The 18,110-nt window shown below is 37.3% G+C and overlaps 1 protein-coding gene across 1 annotated transcript; it reads left to right on the forward strand.

Annotated features, from left to right (window-relative positions):
* Positions 1-887: 887 nt before the first annotated feature.
* On the forward strand, positions 888-13,464 carry XRCC3 (X-ray repair cross complementing 3; the record flags this gene model as incomplete). The annotated part of the gene is made up of 7 exons (XM_082000265.1): positions 888-942; positions 1,307-1,444; positions 2,343-2,555; positions 7,461-7,615; positions 8,953-9,165; positions 11,399-11,445; positions 12,549-13,464. 7 exons carry the CDS (start codon positions 888-890, stop codon positions 12,769-12,771), a joined length of 1,044 nt encoding a protein of 347 aa, XP_081856391.1. The 3' UTR covers positions 12,772-13,464.
* Positions 13,465-18,110: the final 4,646 nt, after the last annotated feature.

Here is an 18,110-nt window from a genome sequence, read left to right on the forward strand (position 1 = left end):
GTGCGTCCAACAGTGGCTGCAGGGAAGTGGCTCCCTGCGAGTGCTGTGTACAAAATGGTTTGGAGTCCTTGCAGTCAAAGGTCGTCGTAATCATGATTAATTTCAGTAAGTTTCGACTTACAACTCTTGTCAAATGTTGCGTTCCTTAAAAGTAACTATTCGCCATTTGTTCTGTTATCGGGCTCCATGGCAACCTCTCCTCCCCCATGTTAAAAAAGAGATTGTTCATTAAGTCATATATTCTTCTACAACTCTTATGTGTTTGCTGTAGTCCCTCATAAAGATGATCTGAATAGTAGCAAACCCCACAGTACTCTTCTAGGTAGCGATAGAGCTAAATTATTATATTTTAGTTCAAGATATTAAAAAGAGTGCTTAATGTTGTTATAAGAAACAAACTGATTTTAATGTTTTGATACTAAATTTGCTTTTACTTAATACATTTGACTATTTGATGTATGAATAGTGTTGGATCATCCCATATTGCACATGCATGAGACCTTTTTTCTGTTTGAAAATGAAAAGCTCATGTAAAGAGTGTCAGGATATAACTATCCAACGTATTTGCGAGATTCAATCCAGAAGATCCACTATGCAGAATTCGAAGCAATTAAAATTACTAGTAGTTCTTAACAGCAGTATTATTAATTGAACTCTTTAATAGGTTATATGTAAACAGCCATCTGAGAAGACCTCTGCCATGTGCTGTGTCATTGTTACTTTGCTAAGATAATTGATAAATATATTGCTAAAAAACCAAAAAAAAATCCTACAAACTTTTGACAATGAATGATACCTATTTTTTTGTTGCACGTATATCTGATAAAAGCTACTTTAATAACAGATAATTACATGATGCTCTGTTCATCCTGGTGCTGTATCAGGAAATGGATTGGGACCAGTTTGACTTGAACCCTAAAGTAATTGCTGCCCTTAAGAAAGGTAACTTAACTTGCCAGTGTCTCACTAATAGATCTGTCACCATAGTGTTTTCCTCTACATAATTGTGTGTTCGTGGGTATAAGCATATAGATGTATACTAACAATTTGGACCTGTAATTAAGTATTTCATAAGCAAGTTTTTTCAGTAATTGTAAGTGATGGCTTTTGCCCATGCTCCAATAATCATTTTCCAAACAATTTTATGGCATGCATTGATACATTCAAGTACGTTTCCTGCGCAGCTTACAAGAATGCGGAGTAGATAAACTTTAAGTAAATGAGTAGTAGAAAGTGGGAAAACTTACTTTCGTGCATAAGACTGTAATCCAGCCAAAAGTATTTTTAAAAATTCTTCTAATTTCAGCTGACATAAAATCAATAAAAGAGATTTTAAATCTTTCTGGAGCAGACTTGCAAAGATTGATGAAACTATCCAGTGCAGACATACAGTGCTTACTGAAAACAGTCTCTCACATGCTGAGGAGAAACAGTATGCTCACAGGTAATATAGTCAATATGATAAAAGTGTTCTATTTAGATCTTAAAATACTGTCACTGGGAGAAAATATGGTTTTGGCTCCTCATTGACACAGTAATGTGATTCTGAAAATTAAAAGACAAGTGTTTTCGTTTTGCTGTAGTGAATTATTTAACTATCCTAAGGACAGCACCTCTGAGACCATGAAGGTAGATCGAAGTGGATGGGTGTCATTCTTCAGGATCAAGCCTGCTTGAAACAGGACAAAATGATTTTCCAGTCTGAAAAACTTGATTAGAAGAACAAAAGATTTCCTTTTTCTTTCTCTCTCTCTCCCCTCCTCTTTCCTCCCCCACCTCTCTCACTATTTTCCTTTTGTACTAAAAGTAGTTGAAAAACTTATCAAATCAGTTTATATAGTATATAAACACCTCATTCCAAGCCAAGCAGGACCTAATAGCTCCTCCTGAACAAATGCTTCATGACAGCTCTGTACTTAAAATTTATTTTCTTGTGATTTGCATATATCTTCAGGCATTGACCACATGCCTGCTATGCTGTTTCATAGTCTGCTATAGCTTTCCATTTCCATAATTGCTGTGCTTGAACCTTGCTGTCAATAATTTCCCAGACTGTAGCTTTCCATAGAGGCAGAGATAAGAAAAAAGTTTGAGAGGAAGAAAGGGCTCAGTGTAAACTATCAATTTTTGAACAGGCATTCAGTTAGTAGGCCCTGTGGTGAAAGGGAGGTGGGGAAGACCAGGCTGAACTAGAAAAATCTCCCATCAACAAAGCAAGCACCTCTTGTAGGTATAAACCTGGTATGCAGCCTCTGTTTTGTATCATTGTGTGCTAGAAAGATACTAAATGAAACTTTCTTTTTTTTCTTTTTAATCATTAAAAAAAATCCAAAACCCTGCAGCACTTCAGCTCTACCAAGATAAAGATCATCTCACCTCCCAACACCAGAAGCTAAGCCTAGGATGTTCAGTACTAGATAACTTGTTAAAAGGTGGCATTCCTTTAGTGGGAATCACAGAACTTGCTGGGGAAAGTTCTGCTGGGAAGACTCAGATTAGTTTACAACTGTGCCTTTGTGTGCAATATCCTTACAAATATGGTGGATTAGAGTCTGGTAAGTACTGGAATGTAAATATTGATTAATTTGCTATTTGGAGGAATACACTGTCTTTAAGAACATCATCAGTGTATTGAAGTAGATGCACATGTCTTGCCCTTCTGTAATACCATTAGTAGCAAGCTAGTTAGTAATGCATCTTTATAGAGAGAAAAGCACGCTGTGCAGATGCCCTGCTGCTGCTGTTTACCTGCCTGCCACTGATGGTTAAACTAGACCCACATGCAAACAACATATGAAAAGCATTGCTGTCATAACCTCAGGTAACAACCACAGCAAAACAACTTGTCAGATAATTTCCCACAAACATCTCCAACATATGGTATATATTCCCTAGTTGGGGGTTTCAAATTTTGAAGAATATGTAGTTTGATAACAATAATGAAAGTCATTTACAGAGTAAAATTGATGGAAATATAATTGAAGAAAGTTAGCATTGTTTTGTACCTGCAGTTTTCCTGGTTTTGCCAAAGTATGTAAGTTTATGCTTTGATTTGAGGGCAGTTTTTTTTTAAAATGTCCATCATGTGAATCTGACTTCTAATATGTTGAATATTATATGATAATACTCAAAGAAAAGGGAGTCTTAGAAACATATTAGAAAGGGAGGAAACTTGTGTCACTTCTGAGAGTTCAGTGTCCTGGTAGTCAGCTTTAGGTGTGTTTTGGCTGTCATCTTGCTCTTCTTTCCATGCAGCACTGGGTTTAATTTGGCAGCTCAGTGGTTTGTTGTGGGGAAACTTAATTATTTCTTGTACTATATCCACCTATGTGGAAAAAACATGGAATGTCCAAGTGAAGATCTTGCTTAAAGGGCAGTGATTAGCTTGTGGCTTACATTACTTTGCTTTAAGTTACATCATTAATCAGAGCAGAAGCAAATAATAAGTTGTTCGATTCCTTTGTGTGTTGCTGCCAACTGCTGCTAATAGTTTGAATGCAAATATATTTTCATTCATGCTCCAGAATTTTTCCCTATTTATGTTGAAAGAAAGGAACAAACCATAATGGAGTATAGAAGGTGCCCAGCAACCTAATGGCACTCTTGTCTCTCATACAAGAACACAATCTTCCTTGTAGGGCTACAGAATGGCAAGTCCTTTCATTATTTGTGTTTGAAGATTGTTCTTGTTTCTTACGCACCTAGCACTTAGTGCTGTTATGATTGTTTTGTCGTGTCTGTGTTCCCCATCAACCCAGTCCTAAGTGTTTCATGGAAGATAGAATAGAATGGCCGTCGTATCAGTGCTTCTGTGAGAGAACCAAAGCATTTCAGAACTGCTGAGAGGACAGAACTGTTGAGAGTCTTGAAGGTATAGAAGGCTGAAATATCCTGCTGCAGATGTTGGATTGCTAAGGGAGTGGTGGAATCCTAACTCTTGCAGTTCTTTACGCTCAGTGTGGTATCTTGCCTTATGTTACACTGCATACAGTCATAGCAGCCGATATTGTTTGCAGAGCACTTAGAAAATGAAACTTGATTTCTCTGCAATCTATAAATAAGGGTTATGTTGAGTCTCTTATGAGAAATACAGGAATTAAAAGCTTATGTTAAGTATGAGGAGTTTTATTCTTTAGGAAATTTGAGGAGAACAACAATGCTCGGTAACTATTGCAGAAGTCTAGTACTACTGATAGAAGGTAAATCTCAGTGCTAAAATTTTGCTAATGACTTAAATTATGGTGGGTGGTTTGGTTTTTTTTTTTTAGTGCTAGAATCTTCCCTTCTCTTAAGTGGTCTAGACAGTATAGATTTATTGTGTATTTACTTCATTTAACTTAGTGCTAATCTTGTTTACGATGCTCAGTGCTAGGAGGTTGGCAGCAAACAAAGAAATTAGGGCATCCTTTGCCTCAAGGTTATCTTTCTGCTATTCTAAGAATGTCAGTTATGGTCAATCACATGTTGGCTGAATTTATTTCATATGCCCATATTCATAAGTGATACATATGAACATAATATGACAAATCCATATCCATATTAGAATTCTGAATTAGAAAAAACTGTTTGCTACTGATTCTTGATAACAAGCTGGTTTGATGGATGGTAGATTATGTTCATAGGACTCAAAATTTGTCCTCCTTTGACGGTGGAGTTTTTTAGTGTTTGTTTTATTTTTGGTTGGTTGGTTTTGGGGTGGTCTTGGTCAATAACCAGCATAGCACTTTTATCAGCCTAAAAAAAAACAGTAAAGCACTGGGATTTGATGAAATAGCTGGTTTCTGTTTGGTTGTTACAGACCAGTGAGGAAATACGCTTATATGATCACTGAGGATGACTGACTTCTTAAGAGTGTCTCTCAGCTTCTTTCTCAAAAGTGGTAACTACCCTGACTCTTGACTTGCTGCCAGCGTTGACAGCTTCCTAATAAACTGTAAACAGCACAATACCATAGGCTTTTCTGTTTGTGTTGTACTAGTCTCCTTTTTTTATTTGTTATGAAAATTCACTTTAAAGATATGTGAATATTAAGCGCTTTTGCCTCATTATTAGGCATCGATCTTTAATATTGAGTTTAGTTATTTGTCAGTCTAGCCATTGTAACTTTGCTATGAAGCACCTCCTGTATTTTTAATGCACAGGTGTGTATTCTCATTAATTAAATGCTTCATTGTGCCTCAAACTGAAGAGCACAGAAAAAGCTGAAGAGGCTTGCTGAAGGTCTAATAGGAGAGAGTGCTGTTCTCATTGTACTGTGAAACTCAAATTTTAAGCCAAGGCAAAGGTCATCTGATATATTTCATGTGGCTTAACTTTCTTAGAGTTCAAGAAGAACGTTACATTATTGGTTTGTGAAATGAGCAGCACTTAAAGAAAAAAAAATACGGTTGCCCCACTTTCTTTGGAGAAATCACAAATGGACCAATTATGTACTCAGAATACAATATCTGCTGTAGTAGATTTGACTGGTGTCAAAAAAGCTTTACAGCAGAGTAACTCCTTCCCCCAGCTTTATATGCTGAGCATGATGTCATATGGTCTGGAATATCCCTTTGGTTAGTTGGGGTCAGCTGTCCCAGGTTCTTTGCTGATGGAAATTTTTATGTGTGCTCCTTTGTGTCTACAGGTATTGTGTATGACTTCAGTTGTTGTAATTACTAAAGACAGCATTTATGCCCACAGTTTAAAATTCAGAGTTCCATCCACTCAAATGCTGGGAAAAGAGTGGGAAACGTACAGAAAATATTCATGGTTCAACTTCTTAGTTTTTTATATGTTTTAGTTCAGGAATCGTGATCAGATCATGACTGCTTTGATCACTAGTGCTTTAATGTAGTCCTCATTCACTGTGAAATGTTGTGAACTGCTGACAACCCTCAGTTATCTCTGACATAAGTATATATGTAATGAAATTGGGGAATTAAGAATGGAGACTGAATGTTCTAGTGATAAAGGCTATTGGTTGCCAGGGCCAAGGAAACTAAAAACATGCCAAAGTATAATTTGAACCTGTTATTAGGTAGAATGGAAATAGAAATTATGGAAACATCTTATTTCCCCTTTTGGAAGGTGTGAATAATGATGACGTATTTTTCAATGTGTTAATAGTTGAGGAAGGTCTTTAATTCTCACCTGTCAAAGGTGAATTTTTTCATTAGTGGGCATGGGTAAATTTTTTTGTTTACCTGATAGCTTTCTGAGTATTTAAAAATCAGGCTGTGTATTGGAAATTTTTTTTTTAATGTTTCACATGTGAAGTAGGGTGATTTATTGAATGCCTAATTATTATTATTATTATTATTATTATCAAGCCTAATGAAAATTAGGCTTAGGCTCATCTTTCTCTTTTATAGAAGATTCTCAGAATTCAATACCCTGTTATACAGGTGTCTACCAGCAACAAATTGATAAAGTAACCATTACTTTTTACTTCATCCAGTCCTGAGATCTTCCCATGTCAGCTATTGGATATAGTTTCATACTTTTTTCAGTGGAATATATAGATGATTTGGAAGTTGCATCTGGAAATGGGACTTCCTGCTCCTTGGAGAGCCAGTGTAGGGATGGACCATTGGGGTAGAAATGTTAAGGATGTCTCGTGTTGCCAAGCCCATCAGCTGCCAAGCTTTGTTAGCAGCTCCAACCACTTTAGTGAGTGGACTTAATCCTTAGATGTAACCCTGTAAGTGTTAGCTGGTAATTCTGGCTAGTTCTGCGATAACAGTAACAATTTTTTAATACAGAAAATATTGCATGTATTTCTGTTTTCTTTCCCCAAAATTTCTCTGCAATAATGCATACTTGTTATCCAGAAACCACAGTAAAAATATACAGACGTCACTTACAGTAGTGTGATAGAAGTATAAGCTTTTCATCTAATCCACCTTTTTCAGGAAGAGTTAATTAGACCAAGGTTGGATGAGTGGTCCTCTTTAAACAATTTACAAATTGTGTCTCTAAATACCCCTCCATATGTAAATTTAAAAACAAGAAACTTGAAAATAGAGAATGAGATCAGTCAAAATAGTAGCTGTACTGATTTTGGCTGGGATAGTTAATTTTCTTAGTAGTGTAGTGCTGTGTTTTGGATTTCTGACCAAAACAGGCAAACTATGCAGTATTGCACTACTTGTGGGTTGAATAAATTATGATTGTAATCACCCAAGGTAGGTGGTCAGGTGTGCTGCAGCTGTGCACAATGAGTGTCACCTAGTGGAGAGGACAAAAATACAGTTGTGTCAGCGGGCACCAAAAAAAGCAGCTATAGAAAAGTCATAGGAGTAGGGTTTTGTTGTTGTTCATCATTCACTCAATATGGCTGCAAAAGAAAGTAATGTGAATTTCCAGGTACATATATCTAGCTTTTAAGTGCAGAATGCATTATTTTATTTTTGTGCCATTAGGAAAACGGTGTGTGTAAGAGCCTGTTGTAATAACAGAGGTGGTTTCCTTGACTATAGGAGCCGTCTACATTTGTACAGAAGATGTGTTCCCAAGTAAACGTTTGCAACAACTCATAGATCAACAACATAAGCTGCGTGCAGATGTTCCAGCTGAAATCATACAGAAGATCAAATTTGGAAACAGTATTTTTGTTGAGCATGCAGCAGACCTAGTAAGTAGTAGCACTAATAACGAATATGCAATTATTATACCATAAGCAAGTAACCACAGGGGTTTTTTTATGTAGGAGACCCTTCAAAAGGCTACAAGAGAACTAAGATCTGTGATTAATACGATTTAATCTCTGTAATTTGCTGTTACAAAAGTATTACAGTGTTCAATTGTGAAAGATATTCAAAGATAAATATTAATATTTTTAGAATGAATCATGTAGTCAGGTTTTGTAAGTCATTATCTTTATTAAAATGTAGTGGGCTTATTGCTACTAGTTTTACTGCAGCTTCTAGGGAGATCTTCATTGAGTTTGGAGACAGGATATAAATATATATACAAAAGGTGGTGTATATCCTGAGTAACTTGCAATATAACACCAGAGCTGTTAAACTGCAACTTAAGCAGATATAATATTATTTCTTTTGTAAAAATTAGCTCTCTTAGTAGAATAAATTTTACTGTAATTCAGAGACTTGAGAATTACAATTTAGTTTTAAAAGCTGTGGAATGCTGGAAGATATTATATGTAATTTTGGATGCATTTAAACTCTTAGCTGTGAACCTCTATTTACATGTAAAGAGTGGCACCAATCAGAACAACTGTCACTCTCACATTATTCCTTTTTTTGCCAACATTGAAATTTCTGATGGCCAGAAGCTGAGGTTATCACTGTGAGCTTGTTCTCCTTTCTACTCAGCTGCTGCAGACCACACTGTTAAAGACAAGATACTGGGCTACAAGGGCCCTTCATCTGACTAATATAATTTAATCTTATGTTATAGAAGTTGCACCGTACAAAATATTCATTAGTTAAACTTTCTGCAATTGAAATGTTTGGTGACTTCAAAATATTCAATTAGTAAAACTTTCATAAGACCCTTTATCAACATGGATTTGATGTAGCAACTATGTATTTTATTGTCAATATGTCATTAGTGGAACAGCAGCATAGTCTCTCACTTCTGTTTTGAGTATTTAATGCTTGTCTCGAGTCTGCAGTGTTTCAGTGAGAACCACTCCTGCAAAATAGGAATGGTTCAGGATTGTAGTATTGCATTCTTGAGGTTTCGAAATGTCAGTACATAATTGATTTAAGTCAGAGCTGCAGATAACTGTACATTGCAGTTTGGTCTCTTTATTTTTTTCTTAAGATAAAACCACAAGACATCTACAAAAAATGGTTACTAGTGAGGCTTAAAGATCCACAAATTCACTTCATGATCTGAAACTCCATCAGCTTGTGTTTCAGCAATGCTATCTGTAGTTACTACCTTGATTTTACAAATAGAGTTATTTGAGCTGTTTTAATGCTGTCTGTCTGTATTTTGTGGCAGGATACCTTCCACAACTGCATTACTAAAAGGATTTCCCTGCTGCTCACAAGAAGCATGGTGCGGTTGGTGGTCATAGACTCTATTGCTGCTTTGTTTCGATGTGAATTTGGAGTTTCAGATTCTGTTATGAAGGCTCGGTATTTGCAGACATTTGGAGCACAGCTTCACAGTTTAAGCACTAGATTCAGGACTCCAATAATGTGCATTAATCAGGTATGTCATCAAAATTGCTTCTCATTTTAATAAATGGCTGGGGCAGGGAGGAAATCTGTGTAGGCAGATTTCTTGGTGTTGTCTTTGACACTGTCAACTGAGTATTAATGACTGATGGAAACGGAAGTTTTCTTAAACTGGTGTACTTTTAACTAGTAAATTTTAACTTCTCAGAGTTTAAGAATACCGTTTAATCTCTTATAGGCTGTGAATATTTTCAGAGGTTGTCCATTAAAACTAACAAAAATAGATATGTATTAGCAACCTCACAGAGCATCAAACTGAAATAACAGAGTTCTTTCCTAACGCTAGCTTCAAATGCCATCGCCAGCAGGATTGCTTTGGGAACTCTGCATGCACAGTTACATTCCACATATACAGGAGACAGTGAAACACCAGGGACTATGCTGCATTTTTATGAAGCTCAGCATTTTTGGGTAACTGCTGAGATTACGAAAGCATTAGAATGCATGCAAGCTGACCTGAGCTGCACCAAAAAAAAGGTCACAATGATACTAGTAAAAAAGATTATTTTGAGAAAACTAGACAAGATACTACTTCTATCCTGTAGAAGTGGCATGCTGCTGCTCTGAGTCTAATGACAAATCAAAGGAGCATGTGAATGCTGGAGATGAAGCATTCACACTTAGAATGTGGCTTGAGAAAGGGGTAAGTAGATGTGCAGGCAGGTCACTGCTGGGAGGCTTCCTCTCCGGAAGGCTCTGCCATCAAATGCGTAAGTACTCAGCTCTGAGGTTTCCTTCTTGCAGCAGAAGAAAAGCGGTAGGGAGAAAAGTTGAACTTGAGAAGTCACAAAGAAGAAGAATTTTATATCAGGAAGAAAGATGCTCTAGAAACATCAAGTCAACTGTTATTTTTTTGGATTTGTTTCTGTTCCCTAGGAGGAGTTCTGGAACTACAGAATGGGCAGTGTGTAAAACCTTACATTTACCACCGTAACTGGAAGGGAGTGTATTGGAATTTGTAGATAGCAGTAATTTGAACAGCTTTCAGGCACACACAGTGTTTTTATTTTCAGTAAGATTCCCATTAAGATTCAGTAGGATTGCAGCCTTGAGTTACTCTTTTTTTTTTTTTAACCAACTTTTTCTTACATAATCTTTCATAGGGTCAGCTAGCTTTTAAGGAAAACTGAGATTTCCTGTAACTGCTTCCCAAATTTTGGTATTAGTAGAGACAGTTTGTTCTCTTTGGGAAGCATGGTTTGGATTTTGCTCTTCATTAAGCAAAGGTTTGTGCATTTCGGCATTTACTCTATGAAGCCAACCAATGGAGTCAAGTTCCTTGGCTAGCTTCTGGGGGCTGTCTGCCTTTTTCCTGGGGGTTTTGAGGGCCCATCTAGCAGGCAAAAGAAGATCTGATTTAAGGGTAGGACACATCTAGATGTATCCAGTCTCTACCTTGGGACAGTTCAGCATGAGAGGAAAGAGTGATTTAAGAGAGCTGCTTAGATCTGCCTTCCCATGACGGGAGTGTTATGTTGGTGCTGGCTCACAAGAGATGAGGTCACTGCCTGATGCTGAATGACAACAGTCTGACCCTTCTCTAATGAAGGGTCCTTCAAGACTGTATTCTAATGAAAGGTGACTCATTGCATCAATTACGTAGTTACAGTAATAAACTGTGAATGTAGTAACGTAGAGGAATATTATGGCTGTGAAGTAATCCATTCTGTACCATTACATTCAGAGAAGTACCTATAACTTAATTTGCTGTACCTTCTGAAGAACTTGTGTGGAAGAATCATGACACTAAAAGACAATAGAAGGAGTCAAGAGGTGGGGTGTTTCTAGGTTGTAGTCAAAGGCAAACTGCTCCATTAAGCAGGCCTTCAAAGGTAGTGAAATCATTGAGAAGAGGACACCTTTTGGAGATTTGGGCTTCAGTACCTTTTGTCTACAGATACAGCATCGGAACAGTTTTCTGTGTGAGTTTTTTGTTTGTTTGTTTGTTTTTAAACAAACTTAGCATCTAGTAGTAGTTAAATTCATATAAACTGTAGCTAGCTAAATAGTTATAGCACTGTAAGCAAAGATATTGGTAAACAAATCCCTTCTAGTTTGCCGTGAAAGAATAAGGGTTTTCTAACTTGGCTTAGTATGTGATCCAATAACTTGGATTTTCTTAGCTTCATTCCCTTCTCTGCCGGTCTGTTTGCTAAAAACAAATGTGTAACCACAGGTCAACTTCAAATGTTGGTTTTCTGCTTTAGGTAACTGATGTAGTGAGTGATTTGGAAGCTGCTCAGTGTGGTTGTAGGTAAGTCAAGTCATCCACAACAGAAATGTAACAAAGTAGTGGTACATAGCAGCATTTAACCACTTTTTTTTTTTTTTTTTTTTTTATAACTCCAGTATATACTACCAGGGTGTGTTAAGAGCAGAAGTGCATTTATCCAGTGATGCTGTATTTGCTGGAGATCAGCAATAACTAATGTGCTGGAAAGTGGAAGAAATGGTCATATACACTTATGTGGTAATCCCTAATCTGCAAGTTAGGGGAAAAATTCTCTGGAGTTAATGGCTGGTGTACTTGCTTACACGAGAGTATTTTTGCATTTCTTGTCTCTAATATAAGAGTGCATTTTCTGTCTGCTCAAAAAAACCCAGCAACCAAACCTTATGGGTTGGTTTTGTTAGTTGCTTAGGAAAAAAAAAAATAGTATCTTTTGACACCAAGATATTAACAGAATTCAAACATACGTATTTGTTGTTTGAATCCTAACTGTAATTTTGACTTACTAGATAAGCTAGGTGCTACATAAATGTGTCTTTGTCTGGAGTTAGTTATGTCCTCAAATACAGAAACTGGCACAGAATGAGGATAAGGTTCAGTTTGGTTGGTTTTTTTTCCCTGGCTATCTTGTGATTCTTTTACTGGAGTGACTGTACTTTTTCCAGGGAAAAAAAAAAAATTGTTTTAAACTTCAAGTTGAGAGTAATACATCCGCAGTGTTGTTTCTACCCAACATTTCTAAATATACCTTCAAATGGAATCCAGGGCCAAGAGTTACTTCAAATACTTAAAGTTCGGCCATTTTTCTACTGCTATTTTCCGATCACATGAGGGGACCTGTCAAAACAGAGGCAGGTATTCGCCATGGCTGTAGTTGGAAGAATGACTGAATTACTCTGTATAGAAGCACTTGTCTTCCAGTTGTTACCTTGTTATAGACAGAACCTAGCATATAATTTTGTGACTGTACCCTATAATGTCTGAAGACCTATAGTTTTAAATACAGCAAACAACAGTAAATATAGAAACAGTTGATCATTTCTTCAGGTGTAATTTTGTTACAACAAAAGTGAAGATATTTTATACTGAATTCATACATGCAGACATCTGTAATGCTTTCTTTATAGTGTAGTGGATAACAGAGTCTCTCCAGCGCTTGGAATAACCTGGGCAAATCAACTGCTAATGAGATTGATGGTCAGCCGAACATCACAACTGGAACAATCATCTGGAGTTGTGTCATGCCACACTGGAAGTGTGAGGACTTTAAGGGTAGTTTTTGCTCCTCATCTCCCTCCATCCTCTTGCTACTATGCAGTAAAATCAGAGGGTGTAAAAGGAATAAAATAAATCCTTGGCATAGTAAAGCATCCTGCTCCAAAAATGTACCAAAACTACTTTGCTTCAGGAAGAATTACTCATGAAATGAAATTCTTCCTAGATGAGAGAAATAGATGCTGAAATACGTAACTGGTGATAGGACAGTACATTAAGCTTTGTCTACATTGTGAAGGAAGATCTTTTTATACTTGGATGTATGTTCATTGGCTTTTCCTTGTGAGATGAGCTTCCTGAAGGAGAGTAAAACTGTGGGCAGGTGGAGACTGCACAATGAAGTGTAATGTGGCAATCCCCACATTAGGGAAGACCTGATTTTTTTTTATTTTGTTTTAATAGCATGCTAATCTAGAAACAGCATTTACTGCAAGTGTCTACCTTCTCTGTTTCCAGATCTAGAGGGATTCAAATTCATCCAGTTAATACTGCCTGATGGTGTTTCTAGTCCGTGTGCTGCCATTACGTATAAGCCATTCTTCTATCTATTAGGGCCTCAGAGATAATGTAAAGAAGCTTTGTCACAAAGAAGCTATCCTATTTTTAAACCACTTACTTGGTATTAACGTTAGGATTAAAAAAAAAAACCCAAAAAACAGAAAGACACTTGATTTTAACATCTTACTGTAAGAATTAAAACTGTACTGCTTTTTTACTATATGGGCATATCTAGCTTCATAGAACCTACACATTTTTTTGAAATGGTTCTTTTCCACTCTTTTCCTGCTTTCCAGTTCCCTCCCCTCATAGCAAAAGCCTCTTTAGCCTCTTCCATTTAAAAAAATGCCACCTTGCCATCCCCTTGTTCTGTTTGCTGACCTCTGCAGCCGTGTAACCAGGTAGTTTCAGAGCAAGGGCTCTGTTCATGCGCTGTCCCGTGTTTTGTGGGCTCTGGATAGGATTCTTCAGCTTCGTGGTCACTGCCTCTACTATTTTCTGTCCTTGCCACTGGGCTCTCAGCTGAATTCTGCTTCTGAAGGGCACCTTTAGCTGTTTGCATCCATCCATGGAGCTATTACTCTTTATTGTTGTTAAAGCTTTACATGTTTATCTTTACATGTTTTTCTTTCATCTTTGTGCTATTTAGCACTTTTTTTTCCTCAGACTGCTATGACATCTGTGTTTTCTAGTCTTTAGTTTTTTTGCTGCATTCAGTGTGAAAGCAAGCTAGATGAAGTTACTCGTGCACATTTTCCGAAGGCCTTTGACTGTTCCTTGGTAAAAGGCAAGTCCAGACCCATTCTTTTTGTTTTCTTCAGGTACACTGTATTAGTGAAACAGCCACCTTCTCTACCTTTCCCCTAGCCCCAGTAATACTCTTTAAGCATATAGCAGACATCTTTTGTGGAAACAAGCACCTGGGTAGCAGAAAGGCAAGAGTTTTGTCCTGCTGTACACTGGGTCAGCTGGAACACTCTAGCAGAAGACTTCTCAGAAGACCACCGAGTATGATGGAAGGAAAAAAGAGACCCAGGAAGCAAGGACCGTGTGACTGCCTCAGGGAAGTTCTTGACAGGCACAGTCACACCTTGAAGCTGAAGGAACTCTCAGCAAGCAGATAGAAGGATGAGTTGCTTTCAGTGCCTTCCACGATCCCTTCAGTCACTGAAGGGGACCTTGTGCAAACAGTGTAATAAATGGTCTCTAAAGCTCTTCTCTAAAATGGCTTAATTATCTCTATTTGAAAGTAACTGGGCTCTCTGGTATTTTTTAAATAAAATCCAACTGTGAAGCTTAGACATCTTTGTGTACTCAGTCTAAGGGAAAGGGGAGAGTGCATTCCTTGCTAACAGTTTTAATGAAGATAAGATAAACTAATGCAGCATAGGGAACACTCAAATTGTTCTCTTCCATTCCTGGGCTGTTTATCTGGGACAGGGTCTTTAGCCAATACATGGCTCATCCGATTGTACTAAAAAAAAAAAAAGGCAGCTGATCAATGGGAGTAAGTGAACCCGTACCTAGACATTCATTTACAGAAGAGCCCCATTAAAGCCCAGGAGCTTGCCACACTCTGAGCCATGTTCAGAACAGTCTGATACACATCTCTAGGCTCAGTTTTGTAATATTCTGATGGCTTTTTTTACAATGTGATTGCTTGCAGGAATGAGACTTAAGTGTTAGGAGAGTCACAGGTGGGGCTGTAACCAAAGTCCCAGTTTACTTGATGAAAAACACTTTTACCAACAAATTTAAGTAACATCTTACCTGAGCAAGTCTTCCTGTCATTGCCTGTGTTCGTTTGTAATTTAACACTCCAGGTAGAGGCTTAAATCTGAGTCAGAGCATGCTACAGTATGTTTTATCACACAAACCCTGGACCTCTAAAATGCAACTGAGCCCCAAGCGTACAATAAATCACTTGCAGCAGTTGCACATTCACCTGGTGTTTCTACCCCCTTTCTTCAGTTACTTACACCCACAGCCAGAAATCTAGAATGCTGCTCATATGACACTGGTACAGCTCTGGGGGTGCAAACCCTCATGAAGAGTGAACGCAGCATCTGCCCTCTCTGAAGCCGTATGTGAAGAATGGTGAAACACACTTAAGTTTTAATAAATGCAATTTAAGAACCTTCCCTTTATACAGCTTTATTCATCTTTGGATTTCACAACTGAAAATTGTTTCTATACAGGAAAAGATTGAAGTAATTTTTACAAAGATTTACATTCTAGAATGTATTAAGTAAGTAGATCATCTTTATCCTGCCAAGACTACCTTTAATTATTTTTCTACACTTTGAAAAGAAACATCAAATGACACTTGAGAAACTTTTAAACAGTTTCGAGTTAATCTACAGTTCTGTGATGTATTTAAAGAGGCCTTTTTCAGCAGAAAGATCAAAGAGGGTTTGGGAAACATTGCTTTGGAAAAGTAGAACCAAATTCATTTGCAGTTGGTAAAGGAAGAATTTACACAACTGACCTATTAACAAAACACGTGTAGTAAAACACACTAAACAATCTCATTACAAGTTTCTTGATGAAATCACAGTCAATTACTACTATTTGTTACAAATAACATTTGTGGAAGTTTCAACAGAGTTTTGTGGGGCAAGACAAACAGCTGAACTCTGAATGGGATTTCATCCATAGCTGTGACAAGCAGTAACTACACATGGAGATCAAAATGCAGCACCTTAAAGTCCATCTTGGAAGGTTGTCTGGTTTTGTTTTGCAGGTTTTATTTTTTTTTTAAATCAAACATGAAATCCACCTATCTGGGCCAGCGGGGGAAGTTCTCCTCAAGAAGAATACATTGACATTACAAATAGTTTTCTGTTGTTGGGTTTTGTTTTTTAAACCAGGTCCTAGAAAACAGAAAACACCATTCCTGATGGCATAGACCTCATCGGGCTTAATTATACTATAACCTACTGCCACTGCTGTATGCTGCTTCTACATACGTTAAAGCTAAAGACTCAGTAACTTTCCATGCTTAAATCGTGACTTGAATGTAAATCTAGGGAGCCTAAGGATTGATCTGGTTTTAAGAACAACTTTACTATGCTTGTTCCATGCTGTATGCAGTTTTTAGCCTCTCTCTCAATTGTGTGTGCCAGCACAACCGTTAGAGCACCTTCAAGCTTTCTGATGTAGCTGGAGTGTGAAATGAACTTCTAACTGCCATGCTCTAAACAATATCTTATTTAAAAGCAGCCATAACTAAAGAACAGTTTTGCAACTTCAGTATGAGCATGAACATTTTCCCAACAACTCCGGTCTTTTGACCTCCATCAGATGGTAGCACTGTGTTGTGCATCTTGCTTTGCTGTTTTGGCTTTTTTTTTTTTAATGTATGACCTTGATGATTCAGTGAACTGATACTATTGTGAATGGGGGGGGAAGGGTGTAATAATCAAATGTAGATGTTTGAGATTCCCCTCAATTCTAAACTATTTTTTAAAAAGCCAATGTTTATACTAATACTTCTACACTTGGCTAAGTCTGTTACAATGTAAAGTTGCTACAATGAAACTCTAAACTTCACAGCATCACATCTTTTAACATTTATTCTCTCAGTACAGGCTAACATTACCAAAAATGCAGTTTCCTCTTAGCAGCTTTCAGACAAAATACATGACCTGCATAACAAAAACTAAAGGAACTTGAACTCGTCAAGTATTGTAAACACACGTTCAACAAAGCACTGCACGCCCCTTTTACGATGTATTTACAACAGAACCACACCACTTTCAAAGTTACTGGATTCAAATGGTAACAATTTCCGCACAAATATTCTCAACCTTAAAACCATTTAAAATTACTACCATTCAGGAGGGCTTGGGGGAGGTTCTCTGTTTTAAGAAAAGGTACAAACTCTAGGTAACGTGTCCAAATTGTTTTTCGGTTATTCAAGTGCTATGTTCCATCGCTGCAGTACTGCAAGCACAAACATCACAGCAATAGTTCAGTTATTCCTCTAAAAGGAGCAAATCATGAAAAAGTTACATTTAACAAAAATATTTAGTAAGATCTAAACTCAAGAACAAATATTGCCAATATTCCTGAAGACTAGTGCACAACCAGAGAGACAGAAGGGCAGCAGGCACCTTTCTATCAGTAACAATTCAATGTACGATTCATCCCACATGCACCCCTTGCTGACGGCATACCCCGGACCAGCCGCTGTCCGTAGGAGAACCTAGAGGAACTGCCTCATCTGGAGTCCTTACTAAGCTCTCAGTGAAGTTCACCCATGCAATTCTGGGCAAGGACAAACACGCTCGATTAAGGCCAAAATAGCACTACCAAGGTGTCTGGCAGTTCTGAAGGTCTTTTCTAGTTTTCTGTTTCATCAGAGCTGTTGATTTAGTTTGGTACTGAAGATACACAAGAATTATACAATCGGGTATTTTGGTTTTATATTTTATGCAGACTGTTAGCTACAACTGAAACCGAGGAAATTCAGAAAGAAAAGCTTACATAAAAGCCCATCTGAAATTTAAATGTATACAAACCATGTCCTGACAGTAATTAATTCATGATGCAAACATAAGGAATGTTGACCTTAAAATTGGTTTTATACTTTACAAGTTTTTCTCAAACTGCAAATAGCTCGTTGGCTCATAACTGTAAGGATGAGTGAGGTCATCATTTATGGATTAGAGGAATCTTGAAATTTGTTTCTTCTCTGAAAAAAAAAATTTAACCTTCTAAATGTAAGAATTGTTTAATAAGCAGTAGCTCAACAATTTAGTCTTCCAACACACTGTAAAATACTATATAAAGGTTTAAAACATTTAAAAGCACAGTACTAGTAACGCCACCAACAGTACGATCCTAAACGAGAAAGTTCCCTCACTATCACCACCACCATTCCACGGTCTTGCATTTTAAAAGTTAATGTACAG

The sequence above is a fragment of the Phaethon aethereus genome (genome assembly GCF_964289735.1).
Source record: "Phaethon aethereus genome assembly, chromosome: 5".
NCBI classification, from domain to species: domain Eukaryota; kingdom Metazoa; phylum Chordata; class Aves; order Phaethontiformes; family Phaethontidae; genus Phaethon; species Phaethon aethereus.